This window comes from Rutilus rutilus (genome assembly GCF_951802725.1).
Source record: "Rutilus rutilus genome assembly, chromosome: 18".
In the NCBI taxonomy this organism is placed as follows: Eukaryota; Metazoa; Chordata; class Actinopteri; order Cypriniformes; family Leuciscidae; genus Rutilus; species Rutilus rutilus.
The window spans coordinates 22539007-22557428 of record NC_140231.1 but is presented as its reverse complement, the minus strand read 5'-3'; the positions used below and the strand labels follow the sequence as shown (position 1 = coordinate 22557428).

Here is an 18422-nt window from a genome sequence, read left to right as displayed (position 1 = left end):
GTAATAATAATTTAACTTAACATAAACTAAATATTTTACAAATAATATTTACTGATATTTATAATATTATTTTTTTCTCAGTATAAATTGGGTCAATATAAATATATGTCTTTAAATAGCCTTTTAAGAAATCAATTACACTGCTGAACAATAACCTATAATTTGTATTCTAAAATATTTTTTCCTATATTTGCCAATTTTATGATCTACAAACAAACACAATTATTTACAAATTCGTTTTACAAACAAGTTATCATGGATTTTAGACAATGTAAAAATGTCAATTAGCACTACATTAACATTTACTTTATTATGATGAAAACACCCTGAGATTACTTGAAAAACACAAATAAACCATATATTGCTGTAATCATATGTTATTGTTAATAAACGTCTTCACGTTTCATCAGTCAAAACTTTTCAGTTTTTTTTTATTCAGCTACAGGGATAGCTGGATACCTTTGACCAAATAAGGGATTTCCTGGAATGTCATAAGTTATTACTTCCATGAGTCCATTTTGGACTTTCTGGAAAGTGTGCCCTCTGGCTTCCAGTATGAGTGGAGATTATTCATGGCGCTTCATACTTACATTACCTCGTTTAGGATAAGAATAAAATGCCGGGTCATGTAGCCAATATCTTGTCCATTGAATTTAAATCTAGATGTATTTACATTGGCCCATGAGAACCTCTACGTGAACTCACTTTCCCGAAAAAAACGCGAATTTACGTTTTATTACAAGTGCAGAGGACTTAGATTATAGAAATAAGAAAATCAACATATAATATCAGTGGGAATAAAATAAAGAAGAATAAAGGGGTCGCACTATTACTACTAAACAGCAAATGGCTTGGCGTTGGACATAGCGCGCCAATGCGCATGCGCACAACGCTCCGTCCGTGTACCTCATCTCTGTGCTGCTGCCCAGCCTCCAAACAAGCGACGAGCCACTAGGATCTCCACACGCTTGCCCCTTTCCTAAAGCCCCTGAGTGAGTAATGTACTACATTTTTAATTAAACAACATATTTTAACATTGTAATTCGCCTTCCATGTCAAAATTGTAATATTGTTCGCGTTCAATCAGTGAGTCTCACGAGAAGCCGTTAGCAAGTGGCTAGTTGTTTTCAACAAAGCGACAGTACAACAAAGCCTTTCTGAAGTAACATGACCAAATTAGCTCGTTCACTCGCTAAGCAGTTATACGCCTCTTTATTTAGCTATAATTTCTTTGTATGTATTACGGGTGGGAGTGAATCATTAATAGAGGCTCGGGAAGGTGTTGAGACGGTCAGCGTGGATGCTAACTCTGTTAGCCAGCTGTAGCTGCGCGCCATCTTTATATGTGTGACTGAGTCTGTGCTAAAGCTAATCAGCTGCTCGTTATGCGCGCCGGTTCTATTTTCTCTTGTGCAGATACACCAGGAGGCTGTTTATTTTATACATATGCTGGTTGATGGCTATATTTGCGGCGGGACGCTGGAGTTATGGAATATAAAGGCTGCGTTGGAAATAATTCATTTTGATTACATTTTCTCCTAGTCGCGGCATGGGTGTGCAGCAGTTAGATGAGAATTAATCTAATGTTTGTTTTAGCCGTTTTGGGTGTTGATACTCTTGTTATTAGTAAACGTGAGTTTTTTTTTTTTTATGCATATTTTTAAAGGGAACAATTAATTTTATTTTGAAACTGTGAGTGGACCTAGTCCGGTGAGGCGGCATGATTGTTTACGCGGTAATGCTGCGACTACTGTTGTCGTTTCATACAACTACACACATGTAAACTCATTAATATTAGCTGATGAAAATAAATGTAAAGGTGTAGTTTTCACCATTCTGTCATAATTTTCTCATACCCAAGGTGAACTTTCCGTGTTCCGAAAAAGTCTCAGTCACTATTTACTTCCATTTCATCCTCCATACCATAAAAGTGAATGGTGACTGAGACGTCATTCTGCTCATTTTGTACTCCTGAGAAAAGTCATGCTGGCTTGAAACAGCTGAAGAATTAAATCATGACAATTTTCTTAAATAAATGAGTTCAGGGAAGGATTAGAAAACGGGGTGTTATTTGACATGTCAAGAACATAATCCATCATTATAGCATTTCCAGGTCGGAATGAATGTCCATGTTATTACCTGTCAGCACGCTCAATTTATAATAGCTCAGCTTGTACACATGTATGGGATTCTTTACAAATTGAGTTGTCAGTGCTTAGTTTTTGTGTATGGACACAATTGGAGGCTTGTTATAATTGGGGAAATGATTCTTAAAGTTGGCATGACATGAAAATATCACCTAAGTTATGTATTTCTAGTTGTATATGTCATAACTTGATCTTCTGGTGAAGCGACAGACATCTCTGTGGTGATGTGTGCTGGATTTCTCTAATCATTTGGCTCGCTTACTCTCATTCAGTTCTGCTTCCAATCAAATGACCACAGGTGGATAAAACCAAGTTCCTGCTCTACATTTTTATTCCTTTCCCTGAAAATGTTTAACTAAGAAATTCATTCCGTTCACAATATGGAAGAGATCTGTCGCTACATTCGTTTTTAATATACTGAACTATTTAAATATAATTGCAGTATTGTTTGTCTTTTAACATCATAAAGCTTTTAAATGCATAGGTAAGCGTTTGTTCTGACTCGTGTTATGTTTCTTGTTTTTTAGAGGTCAAAGGTTGGGTCCTGCAATGGGATGTGGTCTCTCTCAGATGACTGAAGAGCTAAAAGAGAGAGAAACTGAAAAGCATAAAGAGAAATCAAATTGAAAATAAGTCTGCCTGTGCAGAATAATTAAGACCCCTTTCCCCCCCATTAAGCTGTTTTCCCCCTCTTTGCCAAAATGTCAACGGTCACTTCAGCAACCCCAGAGCCTCCTGCAGTTGCCAACCCTCCTCCGCCTGAAGTGACTAACCCTACCAAACCTGGCCGCAAGACTAACCAGCTGCAGTACATGCAAAATGTAGTTGTAAAGACGCTGTGGAGGCACCAATTTGCATGGCCTTTCTACCAGCCTGTTGATGCTGTTAAGCTTGGTCTTCCGGTGAGTGGTTATAGCTGTTTTAGCATCCATCATTTTGAATAATCATAAATCTAGGCTCTGTTTTCCCTTAAGCATGAGAGCTTGTGAATTAGTTGATCCTTATTGATTTTTATATTAATGTGATGTTGAAAGACTTTCTGCTTCTTTTTGGTGTCCAGGACTATCACAAGATCATAAAGAGCCCAATGGACATGGGCACCATCAAGAAAAGACTTGAGAGCGTGTACTACTGGAGTGCAAGCGAGTGTATGCAGGACTTCAACACAATGTTCACAAACTGTTATATATATAACAAGGTATGGCTTGGCTCAATCCGTTTTAAAAGTTCAGGGATGAGGCTGCTTTGGCAAATCCAATTCATTCTTGTTTGCTTTCTCAGCCAACAGATGACATTGTGTTGATGGCACAAGCATTAGAGAAGATCTTCCTTCAGAAAGTGGCCCTGATGCCTCAGGAAGAGGTTGAGCTTCTTCCTCCTGCTCCGAAGGGTAAAGGGCGCAAACCAGCTGGACCTGGTAAAATTGAAATAGTCTGAATGACGAATAACGTTCGTTTTCATACGCAAGTAAAAAACAAATTGTTATTTTTCTAATTATACAAATGCAGGTCAGCAGGATGTGTCCGTCTCTTCTGGCTCGCCCACTTCTGTTTTCCCTGATGCCACCTCACCGAGTTCAGAGACAGCGGTCGCATCTCCAGCTCCAGCTCCAGCTCCCACGATCACCCCTAGCTTACCAGCTGTGCAAAACACAACCGCTGCCGCCATGATACCCGCCATGCCTCCGTCGCAACCCATGGTCAAAGTAAGTTGCAGGACCTCTTAAAGGGGATTGATTATGCAAAATTCACTTTTATGTTGTTTTTGAACACATTTGTGTGTCCGCTGTGTGTGTACACAACCACCCTATTGTGGTAAAAATCCATCCACTCCGTTTGGTATTTTCCCCATAAATGTAAAACAGTGTCTCAAAATGAGCAGTTCAGGAATGTACTCCAATGTGATGTCACATTGGAACAGGCCCCACCCACGACTGGCAACGGAGTCTGCAACATTAGCTTAGCTCCTCCCCTCAGTGAGCTGTACACAGTCCACCATGTTTATCTCCTCGCCAGAGCATTTAAGAAATCTATTCTAATTAAAGCTACTAAAGTTGTTCAATCAAGAGCAGTGAGTGATTTTCAGTTTTTTTCTTTTATTAATTCATATTAAGAGCATATACAGCAGTAGGTACTGTATATTATGCTGCTGTCACTTTAATACATATATATCTAATTTACCCATGCGGTTTCTTTCCCTGTGGTTTGTTCACATACTTAACCAACTGTTTATGTGAATTTTGTGTGTATTTGACAGTTTAAGCGCAATAAGATGTGAAAGAAAACTTAGTTTAATACTCACTGGATGGGCTGTCTGGACATCCAGCTTTCTGTGCGCGTGCCTCAGAAAACCATATATCAGAAGTTTATGAAGAACTGCAACGTCACGTGAGCGTGACCATGATAGAGATGATAATCGAAACCAAACAGATGTTTTGTTCGTTTTTGGCAGAGTATCCTAGGCATGAGCTGTAAAGGCTCCACCCTCTTCTGGATGAGGGGGCAGGGAGCAACAACTCATTTGCATTTAAAGATACACATATGAAAACTGCGTGTTTTTGCTTCCACTCAAAAATGTTAATAATATATATAATATACAGCACAGAATATAATAAATGATCTGTGGGGTATTTTGAGCTGAAACTTCAGACACATTCTGGCGGACACCTGAGACTTACTGTACATCTTTTGAAAAGGGCATACTAGGTCCCCATTAAAATATCACAAGATAAATGCAGTGGCAGTGCCTAACCACCGGCTTTGTGTTTCTCCGTGTGTGGTTTGTTCTGTTTCCTAGAAGAAGGGGGTAAAGAGGAAAGCAGACACAACCACCCCTACTACCTCTGCCATCACCGCGAGCAGGAGTCAGTCGCCCACCCCTCCTTTAGAAGGCAAAGAGGGAAAAGTGGCATCCAGGCGAGAGAGCACTGGTCGCCCCATCAAACCACCTAAAAAGGATTTTGAAGATGGTGAACTAGGCGTGCACGGAGGCAAAAAGGGCAGGCTTTCAGAGCAACTCAAGTACTGCGAGGTCATCCTTAAAGAAATGCTCTCCAAAAAACACGCTGCATATGCCTGGCCTTTTTATAAGCCTGTCGACGCGGAGGCTCTTGAGCTACATGACTACCATGACATAATCAAACACCCCATGGACTTAAGCACAGTGAAAGTATGTTGATTTTGCATAAAAAGCTGTTATAATGCCTTGATTTTTATTGTTACAAGTGATCAATTATTGCAGTTTAGTGCTAGTTTTTGAATTAATTTAGAATTTTTCCCCCCACTGCTTGCAGAAAAAAATGGACAGTCGAGAGTACCAGGATGCACAGACTTTTGCTGCAGATGTCAGATTAATGTTCTCAAATTGTTACAAGTACAACCCACCTGATCATGAGGTGGTCGCTATGGCCAGAAAGCTGCAGGTGAGGTCTCTCGCCCCACCCATTTGGCAATCTCTCCTTTTACACACCTTTAATTTCATTATTTCAAAAGAATTATTGAATAGTTTAGTGACATTTTTCTTTTCTCTCAGGATGTCTTTGAAATGCGTTTCGCAAAGATGCCTGATGAGCCAGTGGAAGTGGCTGGGGCAGGCGGTGTAGGCGGGGCCGGTGTGGTCAGTAAGAGTACTGTCAGCAGTGAGAGCAGTGGCGACTCCTCTACCTCTGACAGCTCCGACTCCGAGGAGGAGAGGGCCACCCGGCTCGCCGAGCTGCAGGAACAGGTGGGTGCGGAACAGGTGGGTTTCAAAACAAGGACCAAGTACCCTTAATCTCTCCAGGCTCAGAGATGTTCTCTCAGGCCTCTTGATATGTCAACCTTTCTGATTATCCTTTTCACACTACACCCACATGACTGTTTCAATCAATGCTTTTGCTCTGTAAGACCTAGAGGGGCTTCCACTTAAAATAACTCTCTCTGCTTTCAGTTTGGATTGTGTACTGATATGTAGAGCTGCGTTTTAGCCCTCTACCGCAACCAGCTGCATATATTGCTGTGCATTAAATTCCTAAATGTAGATGTAGCATTTTTTTGTGTGGCTTTGTTTCTCTTACTGTAGCACTATATCATATTTTCTTCCCTTGCCATTTTTTTTTACCAGTGTATCTCTTTGGAGCACCCCATTGGTAGCAGACAGGGGATAAAAAACGGGTGCACCAAGAATAATCAGGTGATTTTATTTTTTTATTTCCCTGTCCCTGCCTATGAACATTGTGTATTAGCTATACTAGTTGCTTTCATTATTTGTATTAGATGGTCAAGCGCATGATATGGATAGTGAGATCAGCGGTAGAGGGTTAAAAGCAGCAGAAAAATATTGACTTTGTTGGGTGGTGTTGGGAACCCAGCTGTGTGGGTGTTTAGGATGGAAGTGCTGAAAGTTGTGGGAATGAATAGAAAAGTGCGTGTTGAATGTGTATGTGAAATGTCTTTGTTCATGTTGGCTTGCTTTGCATTTAGACAAACTATTGCTAGTTCCAGAAAACAATTAGAGGTTCTAACTGCCCTTTATCCATATTTATGCCTTTAAAGCATTTTAATGTGACCTGGATTTAAGAAATGTTTTCATAGGATGAGCCAACGGTCTCATTCTGTGCTTCAACATTTAGCATGGCTGTGTGGTTAATAGGTGTGTAAAAAATCCCGAATTGTCACAATTCACTGTTTTGGGTTGTTGTGTAAATACCACATATGTTGCCTTGCATTGAATAGGAAATGTAATACACATAACGATTATACATATTGTAAAATTTTATTGTTGGTATTTTCAATTAGCCATAAGCTGTCACAATAGACGCCACATTGTAAAATTACAGACATTTCGTGAAATCTTGTCAGGATATATAGTGTATCTGGCCATTGTGAGTCACTAGTAAGCAGCAAAAGCATTGCTAGACACAAGCATGCCATTATATTTTAAATTATGTGCTTTTTATGGAACTGTTTCACCTCTAGTAGTAAAGGGCAGAATTGCTTCTGAAACCTTAGGTACTATTTCCTTTCATTCTGTTTTTCTGAAATACACCCTGTACTTGGAATCACAGGAAAAAACAGACATGAATGATTTTTTGTTGTTAAAAATAATTTGGGTAGGGAGTTTGTTTGTTTATTTATTTATTTCGGAAATGACAGTTGTTTTGCATTTGTTTTGTTCCATAATTCATGAACAAATGTAAATGTCTTGTACAATAAGTGATGCTTTTCCTGACTTTGAGCAAATCACTAACACCCCCTTCTTGGCTCTCCCCAGCTGAAAGCTGTCCACGAACAGCTAGCCGCTCTTTCTCAGGCCCCCGTAAGTAAACCAAAGAAAAAGAAAGAGAAGAAAGAAAAGGATAAGAAAAAGAAAGAGATCAAGCTCAACAAATCCAAGCCAGAGGAGAAAGGCAAGCCAGTACAGCCACCGAAACCAGCCCAGCAGAAAAAGGGCCCTGCCAGAAAGGCTAACAGCACTGTTCCAGGCAACAGGTTTGCTTCTTTTTGAGCTGTTCTGATTTTGTATTGTGGCTTGAGTTTGAAACAATCAATTAAGCTATAAAGTGTTTCTGCTCTATGATTGTAACCTTTACAGGCAACCAAAGAAGGGTGGCAGAGGGCCAGGCTACGAGTCTGACGAGGAGATGTCACTCCCCATGACGTACGACGAGAAACGGCAACTTAGCCTCGACATCAACCGGCTTCCTGGAGAGAAGTTGGGTAGGGTGGTCCACATCATTCAGTCCAGAGAGCCTTCGCTGCGGGATTCCAACCCTGACGAAATTGAAATAGATTTTGAGACGCTCAAACCTTCCACTTTACGTGAGCTGGAGCGATATGTCAAGTCCTGTTTACAGAAGAAACAGAGGAAACCTCCACGTAAGTGCACACTCTTGGCTAACACGCATAGCTAAATGCCAGATGGCACTGCTGTCGCTTGTTGTGATTAATGCTAAATGGGCACCATAAATGTAAGGATTTGGTCTCTATGGGCACTAAATATTGTGAGTTGGTCATGTCACGTAAGGTGAGAGTGTCAGGCACCAGGCACTTTGGGGCACCAGCTAAGGAATTTCACCTTTTCAGTAAAATAACTACCAAAGATTGTTGTTAAATTAGCTCCCTATTAATTTTTTTTTTTTCATCTGACCAATCTGAAGGATTTGTGAGGTATTGTTAAATTGTAGAGCCTCTTCTGCATTCTCAACACAAGGCAGCAACAACAAGAGCAAGTCAACAGCTACTAAATGAATACAATGAATGATAAAGGAATAAAGTGCATAAGATGCATAAAATACAAGTGATTAAGTTTGGTGTGGCTATGGCAGTTACATTATCTTATGCAAAGAGAAATTGTTGTTCCTCTAAACTAATTAATAAGGTGAAGATCCTTATTATACATCAAACAAATGAATGACAGATTATTTGTTATTAAACAGCATCAGTTCTATTACCTCTAATGTAAATGAGAAATATACTGATAATATACAGCAATGCCAAGGTTTCTGGACAAAGGTTTGGTTTAAGTGATATTCACATTCCACGTGGTTGAATGAGCAGTCCGATGGCGGTGACGTCTTCCGCCAGTTGTGCTGGGTGACAGTTCAGTGGGAAAAGGAGCCAGAATCCATTTCAGCAACCTTAAACTTGAAGCTCTGCGGGATGCTGATCTTCTGGAGCACCAAAAGGGGTCCTAAAATCTGGAACACGCAGATGAGGCCCTGAAGTAGGTGCAGAAGGTCCTTAACAACCTGGAACATGCAGACGAAGGGACTTTGAAGTGAGGATTTGCTCTCCTGAGCATAACATTGTTGCAAATGTGTCTGTATGTCTTTGCCTCTCTGGGCCAGACACTCAGAACTTGGTCAATCCGCTTTTGTCTCTCTGACATGGAGTGTTGGAGTGTCTGACATGGAGGATGTGCTATAGTTGTTTGTCTCGCTGGACGAAGACTCTGAATGTAGTGTTTGTTAATGTATCTTTCCTCACAAACTGGGGGGCTCAGAACGTGGTTGTAACTGTTGCTGCCTCACAAGCTGTAGACTCAGAGCTTGTAATCTGTTTCTGTTACACCTTTTGCAGGCTGGAGACTCAGGACGTTGTATCTTTTACAGTCTCTCTAGATGGGTGACTCAGAACTTTGATCAGAATCTTTGCCTTCCCTGTTATGGGCCAGAGGCTGAGAAAAAGGAGTGTATGTTGAAACTGTACATTTATCCCTTTCTGAGGAGGAGATTGCAGGTTGGAGCTTCTCCGTTCCAGTTCTCCATTAAATTTCTCACTTTCCAAACCACCACCAGAATACCTTTGGCAATGTTCTAAACAAATAGTCCAAACAAGATAGAAAAAGATTAAACTGTCATGCATGCATTCAGTTGCACATTAACAACTGAATTTGTTTAGGATGTTGCGCTACAAATAGCTGTCATTGAGGATACTCATTTCTACTGAAGACATGTGAAATGGATGTTTTGGAGTTTACATTCTTTAAGGTTTCCAAACATAGTTATGAATGGATTTGGATGGATCGTGACCTACCTTTGTTTCAGCCACTACTGCTGTATACAAAAGGTCCTTACCTCTTTCCCCACCAGCGTTTAAAAAAAAAAAAAGGTGCACCTGCAGCGTTTTTGATCATTTTCACAAACATTTCATGGCCCCCAGAATATTTTGGTGTATGAATATCTGAACTTGCAATATATCAAAAGGAAGAACAGACCCTCTGCTTTTAAACACATTTTTTTTTTAAACTTAGCCTGTTTTGATCAGGATATCAGTGAGAAGTCCTGCCCTTCCTGCGCTTGAGGTGTCTGTCAATTGTCCTAGCATCCTTATCTGATGGTATTGGACATTTTGTTTGTGCCAGTTCACCAAGATCCAGTCGAAACTTAGCAAACCTTTCTCCACTGTTGCAATTAGAGAGGGGCCCTGCCATAAAACTGGGCCCTGGAATGTGCCGTTCACGTAACACGCTATATGGGTAGTTATCAAAATATGGTGACTATATAAAACTGATGATGTTTTTTTAATCAGCATTAAATACATTGCTAATCATGGTTACACTTTACATAAGGTTCATTAGTTTCATTAATGTATCAACTAACATGAACTAACAATGAGCAAAACATTTGTTACAGTATTTATTCATCTTTGTTAATGTTAGTTAATAAAAAAACAGCTGTTCATGTTAGTTCACAGTGGGTTAGCTAATGATTTTAATAATGTATTTGTAAATGTTGAAATTAATATTAACTAAGATTAATAAATGCTGTAGAAGTATTGTTTATTTCTTAGTTCATGGTAACTAAGGTAGTTAACTAATGAACCCTTATTGTAAAGTGTTACCCTAATCAATCACTAAGGACAACTTGACATTTGTTCTTTATTTCACAAGTTTTGTTTTTGGTATGCAAATATGAAGTTTGTTGGTTTCAATAACCTTTGTGTTTGTCTCTTTGGTCTCAGAGAAAGGAGGCTCAGGCCCCTCTCGGCTCAGCGGCAGCAGCAGTTCCTCAGACTCGGGCAGCAGCAGCTCCAGTGGCTCCACTTCAGACAGCAGTGACTCCGACTGAACACTTTTTATTTACTTTTTTATTTTTAAAAAAACAAACATTGTATGCAGTCAAGGTTATTTCTCCTCTGAGACTTTTTATAAGAAAAGAGACAATAAAAATGCATCATGTCAGAACATTTTTTTTCTTTTGGAAATGTCATGAAGAAAAATTACAGATAAAAAAGCAAACTAATAAATTGCTTTTTATTTCCACTGACTCTGAAAGGGATGTCCAAATGTCAATCTTCAACGAGAGGAAGTCTTGAAGCATACTTTACAGTTCCAGTTCTCTTCTTTGGCGTCCTGGTAATGTTGTATGTTGCCATTGCAAACTTAAGCCATCCCATCTCACCAGAGAGTGCGGAAAACAGAAAGCTCACATTCTTCTCTCCTGAGTTCACTTTTGCACCAGTCTGTTGTATTTATTGGTGTTTTTTTTTTTTTTTTTTGCTGTGGCCTGATATCTCCCCATTGGGCGCTGTGCCATTATTGATTTTTTTTATTTTTATTATTTGTTCCTTATATTAATGTCCTCTCATAAACTAAAAAGTGTCTGAAAATCATGCCTTTCCCAATAGTCACAAATCTTTTAAATGGTATGGGGAACAAATTGCTTTAATTAGCATAACTAGCTCTTTAAAGTTAATTTGGCCATTATTATAGCTGTAGAACAATTATACAACAATCTCATACTCTCCAGCTAATATATGTATGGTAGAGGAAAATATTTTCATGGGAATCAAGTAGATTTGATGGTTTTCTTCAGATGCTTTGCAATGACGTGAACATGTAATTCAGTCAGCTGGACTTGCGGACTTCCTGTTTTATTAAAACGTCTTGGTCAGCAATAAATATACTGTGTTCCAAATAGTTTCACCTCTGACTGGCATTTGTACATCAGATAACTTTGAATGAGACTGGGTGTGTAGGTCATGTGGATACTGACACCTGGAAGCAGTAAATGTTATCTGTATCTTGATCTTTACTGCCATATTGTTATAAATCAAATGACGATGCATTTCTTACTGTTTTGACAATGATAGTTAAATCACAGAGTCTTCCTCTTCTCATGCTCTTACAAAATTGATTCATGAATGTAAGTCTACAGTAGATCTTATAAATAGTACACAGTTCCAATCATTTGGGTTTTGAATGAGTTGTTTTCCCTTAGAAGTTTTCTAGCTATTCCTCATGTGGATTGCTTTTCTATCCAACAATGCGTTTGATTATTTTCGGATGTGTTTGTAAGATATTGTAATGTCCTCTCTGACTTTTTTTTTTTTTTTTTTTAAACAGTTGAAAGTATTGTAAAGGGATCTGGTGTTTGTTTCATTTTCTGACACATTTGGTTTATGGGCAGCTGTTAAGAAGTCTTTTTAACCCGTTGCAAAATCATTTAATTTTGTAATAATTTTGACAAAGCCAAAATTCATGAAGGACATGTTTCTTTCAGACTAATTAAAACACTAATAGATGTAGTCAAATCAATTATTTTTAAATTGTAGTAATGGTATTCATGGTTTCGTTGTTGTCTGTTGTTTGGGTGCGCATGATTGCAACACTTCCCTGAATCACTTCTGAGTGTCTGATACAAAGTCCTATCCAGTTTCTTTTAATGTTTTCATTTAGATACAGACTGAAAAGAAAAAAATATATGACTATATAGATAAAAAAAATTATATATATTCACAAACTAATTTCATTTTAGGCCCTGTTTTGAAAAGAAAGTTCTTTTTATATTTAAAACAAAAAGTTTGCTTTTTATCTTTGACATGCATGCTGATTTATTGTATTTTTCTTATACATATTTTTTGAGCTGTTTATAGTTATACTTATGTAAATGTCAGTCAACAAATTCAAGAATACAGTGTGAGTAGATTTAGGCTTGTTTATTGCGATACGGGCCAGAGGTTTGAGATGTTGAGTTGGAGGCAGTAGTAGAAGCTAACATTTGATGTAATTGGAATGTCTTGTACACCGGGGTAAAAAAATTTTTTTCATAAAATAAATGACAAAATGCCTTTATTTTGTGTTTACTTTCAATTTTTGCTCATTTGTTTTGTTTTTGTGGACATGCCTTTTTGCAGTTTTGTCAGTATGCTACCATAAAAAAACTTTATGAACTATGATATGAATAATTTATGTTTTCATAATTTGATTAGTTTTAAGAATAGGTAAAACTAGTCATTTTTTCACCGTTTGAGGACAGGACCACTGAAGTACCGCCTCTGACCACTAGATGGGAATGGTATTCCATTTCTCCTGGAGTTGCTTATGCCTGGTATGGTTACAAGAGGATTATTGTAATTTTTTTTTTTTTTTTACATATTATGCTAACAGAAGTTTTATAATAATGGAAAAAGGTAATGGGGAAAAACAGGAGTGATACTGGCCCAATCATTTATTCAGTTACACACGCATGTATCGGGTTTTAGTTACTTTCTGAGGGGAGGAACATGTGACCTTGTTGCTGCAGTGTTTAGAACATGGTGCCCACTAACGCAGAGACCAAGATGGATAAATGCTTTTAGTATTGTGACAGCTACTCACATCTGACCCAAAAAGCCATCTTTCATATGCTGAATGTGCTTTAATTTTCGATTTTTCCTATTGGACCCAGGGTAAAATAGTCACACTACAGAAAGTTTCCATCTAGACAAGCAAAGCATACATGTCTCATCTATGTAAATACTTTCACTGAGGTGAACCGAAGGGCCCTATAAAATGGAGTGAGACTTTACTATGTTAATACTGTATTTTAAGGAATAAAAAGTGGAAATGTATATGTTAAGACTACATTTCATGATTGAAGTCTCCCAGGGAATCCTAAATACTTAATAAACCTGTCCATTGACAAAGTAACCTGGATTGCATAGTGATAAAAAAAAATATGAATCTATATAACAATTGTTAAGATAATTTAATCTATAATTTATTTATCATTTTAAATAGTTTTAGCTTTAACATAATCTACAAGAAAATCAAATCAACATTCCAAGTGAATAACAGTCAGCCAGTAATAAAAAAAGAAAAGAAAAGTTGATACAAGATGCTGCTCGACTGGTGAGTTTCGTGATAATGGCAAGCTAAATATACATTTTCTTTACATGCTCGTTTTTATTGTGATGTCTCCAGAATTCCCTAGATAATAAAAAAGAGGCTAATTTAGCGAGACCGACCCTCTCCTCCTCCTCACACGTGAACGAGCGCGACCGGAACCCAGATGCGATCTCACCACCGCGCGCCCTTTCTCCTGCTGCTGCGCGCGCTCACGCGTTCACACTTCACGCGAGCGGAGAAATCAAAACACTCCAACCATCTACACTGAGATGAACTGAGAAACCATCGAAAAACCATCGCGACTCAACGGACGAATGTCCAGCAGCAAGCCCTCGCGGCGTTCCTCTATCCGTGGAAGCAAAAGGAGCGGGACGGACAACAGTTTTCGCCTCAAATACGCCAGAGTTTGAGCGTTTCACAGAGCTTTGTGATATTTTACTCAAGAAGTTTTAAAAACAAGTTTGGACCGAATTCTGTCTGGAGTTGGACGTTATTTAGATCACATCCCGCCTGGTGCGCGAGAGCTTTTGTGGAGCTATCTACTGAAGACTGAAAACCATGGATTTATTCCTTCATGTAACGGTAGAACTTTGATAAACCGTCCGAAATTGCGTGTAGCAGCTGCTTCGCAGGGCTTTCCCAGCATTTCTTGTTAAGGAAAATATCTATTGTTGTCCTGGGAGACACATTTTTTTGCTGTGACAGGACGCGTTTGCAGAGCCAAATATGTCAGTCCATGATGAAGAAGAGGAAACTCGACTGATTCTCTGAGGGGAAAACACATCTCAATCGTATATTAGCTCTTTACTTACTGTACGTCATTTATTGGAGTTTACCCATAATTTAGCTCAATGAGTGAAATAATTTCGTAATACAAATTCTAAAATAGCTCTATTGCAACATGCCGAGCTGTTAGTAGCACTCAAGTCTCAAACCAGCTGGATTTAATTCGTTAAAAAAAGTTGTTAAGCGTGTATCCTGGGAAAAACCATTCCCATATAATTGACCTTAGGCAGTTTAGTGCCCTTTGGACTGCAGACAGGAACTGGGATAATTTCACGTCAGCTTTATCTTGACACTTTTTGTTTTATTTGCGTGCGCCAGGCTGCGAGATTTCTATCTTTGCCATTATTCTGCTTCATTTCTGTCAATATGGAGGAGTGGAGGCAGTGCGGTCGCTGGTTGATAGACTGTAAGGTTTTGCCCCCGAACCACCGGGTTGTTTGGCCCTCAGCGGTCGTGTTCGACCTGGCCCAGGCGCTCAGAGATGGGGTGCTCCTGTGCCAGATCCTGCACAATCTGTCTCCTGGATCCGTGGACCTAAAGCAGATCAACTTCAGGCCTCAGATGTCACAGGTAAGTTCATGTTTATGTCTGCGTTTTTAATGGCTGTATTTTTTTATTCTTGTCACCTTTGCAGGGAGGATTGATGATAGTATTGACAGCAGGAGAATGGAGAATGTGCAGTATTGTTCTCATAGGTTGCTACTCTGATTCTTACCAACAGGGGTCGTTGTCGAGCAATCACTAATAGAACTGTAATCGATCAATCGAAAATGGGTTTATTAAGCTAAACCCATTGTTATGTTTTATAGTGTCATTATCATAGTTTAAGATATTATGTATAACTGCACACACGTAAAGTCTCAAGTATTTTTAGGGTCTCACAAACAGCAAACAGTTGGATGCACTGCACACAGGTGTCTTTTAAACTTTCCTTAGATAATGTCATGTAGGTATTTATAGTTGAACATCCTATTGAAGTACTGTGCATACTGTGTATGTATAAGCCTGATCGTTTGAACGCAAGTATCTAAGGCTGTGCAGAGTTTAAAGGTTAATGTTAAGGGAGGGCCAAGGCTCTTATCTCTGTAAACATAAACCAGGAAAAGCATCAAGTTCTTCGTGGGTTTCAGGAATGTGGCTTTCAGCCAGTGCTCTTTGTGAAGGAATGTGTGGCAACAGCAGTTCCTACCAGTAAATGTGACTATGCAGAGAAGCATGATGTAGTCTAAGTGTTGACACTGTGTCTCCCACCTCTTTAGCAGCATGTCTCGACAGTATTACTGAATTGGGTTTATGTCTAGAAAATAACCCCTATATGTCATATAGTTTACATGTGGTGTGATTTGAGATTGGCACTGTTGTAAAATTCTGTAAATGAAAGAAATGGTAAAAAACAAATACTAAATTAAGCTACTACTTTTGCTTCTAAATCTGTGGTTCTGGACTGAATTTAGCATCATGGTCTTGCAGCTTACTGCAGTGTTTTACAGATTTATGGGTAGCTGGCAAATCCTTTTGGGAGGTTAACACAATGCTACAGCCGCTGTCATTTCTTGTACAAGAACACGCGGACATCAAAGCATGCGACCTCAGAGCAAGGGTAAACTTTTATTTTGAACCACACTTGTCACATGATATTTAGAAAATATTGATGTATTCTTCTGTGTTGGTGTTGGTTTATAAATTAGGCTATTTATGTTACAAATCTGGTGAAATGGCGACCATTGTGTTCAGGTGAATGTTATAAGCAACCCAAACTCACTAGGGACAGATGACTACATTTATACAACAGCCACTCCTTTTCTAAATCTGATGCAACAACAAACATTTGGGGAGAATTTTATTACAAAGTACTATAGAGTGTTATGACTTGTTATACAAATCTACAGCACTGGTGTTAGTTGTGCATTTCAGTAGTTAATATCTGCAATGTTGGATTTTTATTTGAGATATGCATATAAACACAAAGGGCGTCAGACTTTTTAGGCTATGTGTTTACAAATGCACACTATTACCCTGAAACCCGCAGCACATATATCAATTTAAAGGGCACCTATTATGCAAAATTCACTTTTACATGGCTTTTGAACATAAATGTGTGTTGGCAGTGTGTGTACAACCACCCTATAATGATAAAAATCCATCCCCATAAATCATAAGCATCATAATCAGAACAAGCCGTTCTCAGATTCGGGGCAGTGTGACGTACTTTTGCACAAGCCCCTCCCATGACTGTTGATTGACAGTTTTAGCTCAGACCCGCCCTGAGTGAGCTAAACACAGTCCGCCATTGTTTCAACGCCGGAGCAGCTGTAGACAAGAACGTCTCCTAAGCGGTTGAGGTGTTTTGTTGTTGGATGTAAAAATAAACATAGCAGTCTTCATTTACTCTCGTTGTTACTCGAGGATGGATCTGATGGATCAGCTTACAGTCTCCGGAGCGATAGGCCTAACGTTACTGATCATGGCAGAAATAAAAGTGAGAGCGCGCACTTTATGACAGCTCATTGAGTCGTTTAACGGATATAAAGTTTACCAGCTTATTAAGCACCCACTGAAAAGGTGTGTATATATTTGTTTACTGTTAGTTGTAACGAGTGTTTTGTGTACTTCGCTGTGTATGTTGATGATAATGAAAGGGAGAGACAGTTTATATACAAGACTTTAATGAATAATGTTTATTCAGCTCTTACAGTGATTCTCTGGAGTAAAACTAACGCTTCTGAAAAACTTCATTGAACTCATCAGTGAACAATGAACTCAACTCTTCATTGAACTTCATTGAACTCATACCTGCTCTATTTCCATACAGCATATTCTCTGACTCCGTAGGCATTATTGTCCGACTCCGGGTCGACACCGCTACTGAGAGTTTCTGTTTGGATATTATCTTTCCTGTAGCTCAAACAGTAGAGCGTTGGCGCTTGCAACGCCAAGGTCATGGGTTCAATTCCCAGGGAAAGCAAGAATTGAGAAGAACGTAAATGTGTACCTTGAAATGCAATGTAAGTCGCTTTGGATAAAATTGTCTGCCAAATGCATAAATGTAAAATCAGATGAGATTGTCCTGGCTCTGAGTGGAGCTCGTGAGGCTCCGCCCCCTGTGCCTGTGCCTGTGCCGGCAGCAGCAGCTCATTTGCATTTAAAGGGATACACACTAAAATGGTTGGTTTTTCTGAGCCCCAAAAAGTGACAATTTAAACATGCTGTAAAAAGTTATCTGTTGGGTATTTTGAGTTAAAACTTCACATACACTCTGGGGACATCAGAGACTTATTTTACATCTTGTGAAAAGGGGCATAATAGGTTTCCTTTAACTGAATCACAGCCTTTAGCCCTATTCGCACTTGATTAGTATTACCTGGTAACCTCTAGTCATTTGTAATAATTGCGGAGGTTGTCTGTGATCTTAATCCCGTGCATATCGGCCATGTTTGTAATTTGTAAAGTAAAAATTCCCCCGCAAATGACCTACCATATTTCGCCGAACACAGAGGTCCTGTGATAACATTAGTCCTGTGCGAATCGGCATCTCTGTGATTTGGCGGGGTCGTATATCATTTTTTCAAGGTTTTTGTTTCCTGTGCACCTTTTTATCTATCTTTTGCGAATAATGGAGGCTGTATTGGAGTGTTTTGATAGTATTTTGGGTGCTGGGTCAATTCACTCGAATTTAATCAAGGAACCGTGACAACCGTACTTAGTTATGGCTGTTTTAATTTCTTCATTTGCAAACATTAAACCATCTAGCCTTTATTTTGGTGGTAAACCTTAAAGCTTCTCTTTTTTTGCCTTTTACCATGGCATGATTTATACCTGTACAGATGTTGTCATATGACTGTATAGTTGTTTCACCTCGCACTTGTAGGCTTTTGTTTCAGCTGCTATTTGCTGAGGCAG

At 39.0% G+C, this 18422-nt stretch overlaps 2 protein-coding genes across 20 annotated transcripts in view; both read left to right on the top strand.

Moving 5' to 3' along the window:
• Positions 1-865: 865 nt before the first annotated feature.
• brd3a (bromodomain containing 3a) lies at positions 866-12803 on the top strand. Of its 16 annotated transcripts, none has more exons than XM_084386509.1 (12): positions 866-992; positions 2675-3049; positions 3208-3345; positions 3429-3537; positions 3656-3852; positions 4947-5315; positions 5440-5568; positions 5679-5870; positions 6249-6317; positions 7398-7615; positions 7719-8002; positions 10589-12803. In XM_084386509.1, exons 2-12 carry the CDS (start codon positions 2849-2851, stop codon positions 10693-10695), a joined length of 2013 nt encoding a protein of 670 aa, XP_084242635.1. In that variant the 5' UTR covers positions 866-992; positions 2675-2848; the 3' UTR covers positions 10696-12803. The 16 variants fall into 16 exon arrangements, with proteins under 16 accessions (XP_084242635.1, XP_084242633.1, XP_084242634.1 ...); XM_084386507.1 differs by having other exon boundaries at positions 5679-5885; XM_084386508.1 differs by having other exon boundaries at positions 4944-5315.
• A 1064-nt stretch (positions 12804-13867) lies between these two features.
• vav2 (vav 2 guanine nucleotide exchange factor) overlaps positions 13868-18422 on the top strand; it is a 199123-nt gene continuing 194568 nt past the window's right edge. The window contains exon 1 of one of the 4 annotated variants that reach the window (XM_084386492.1): positions 13868-15092. In XM_084386492.1, the coding sequence (XP_084242618.1) occupies positions 14889-15092 (204 nt within the window). In that variant the 5' untranslated portion in view covers positions 13868-14888. The remainder of the gene's footprint in view (positions 15093-18422) is intronic. The other 3 variants (XM_084386491.1, XM_084386494.1, XM_084386493.1) reach the window with 3 other exon arrangements.

Excerpts from the sequence above, each read along its gene's own strand:
- brd3a (XM_084386495.1), top strand. The coding sequence starts at position 2,849 with ATGTCAACGGTCACTTCAGCAACCCCAGAGCCTCCTGCAGTTGCCAAC. Across the intron at positions 3,565-3,655 it reads GCGCAAACCAGCTGGACCTG|GTCAGCAGGATGTGTCCGTC; the intron begins GTAAAATTGAAA and ends ATACAAATGCAG. Across the intron at positions 8,003-10,588 it reads GAAACAGAGGAAACCTCCAC|AGAAAGGAGGCTCAGGCCCC; the intron begins GTAAGTGCACAC and ends CTTTGGTCTCAG.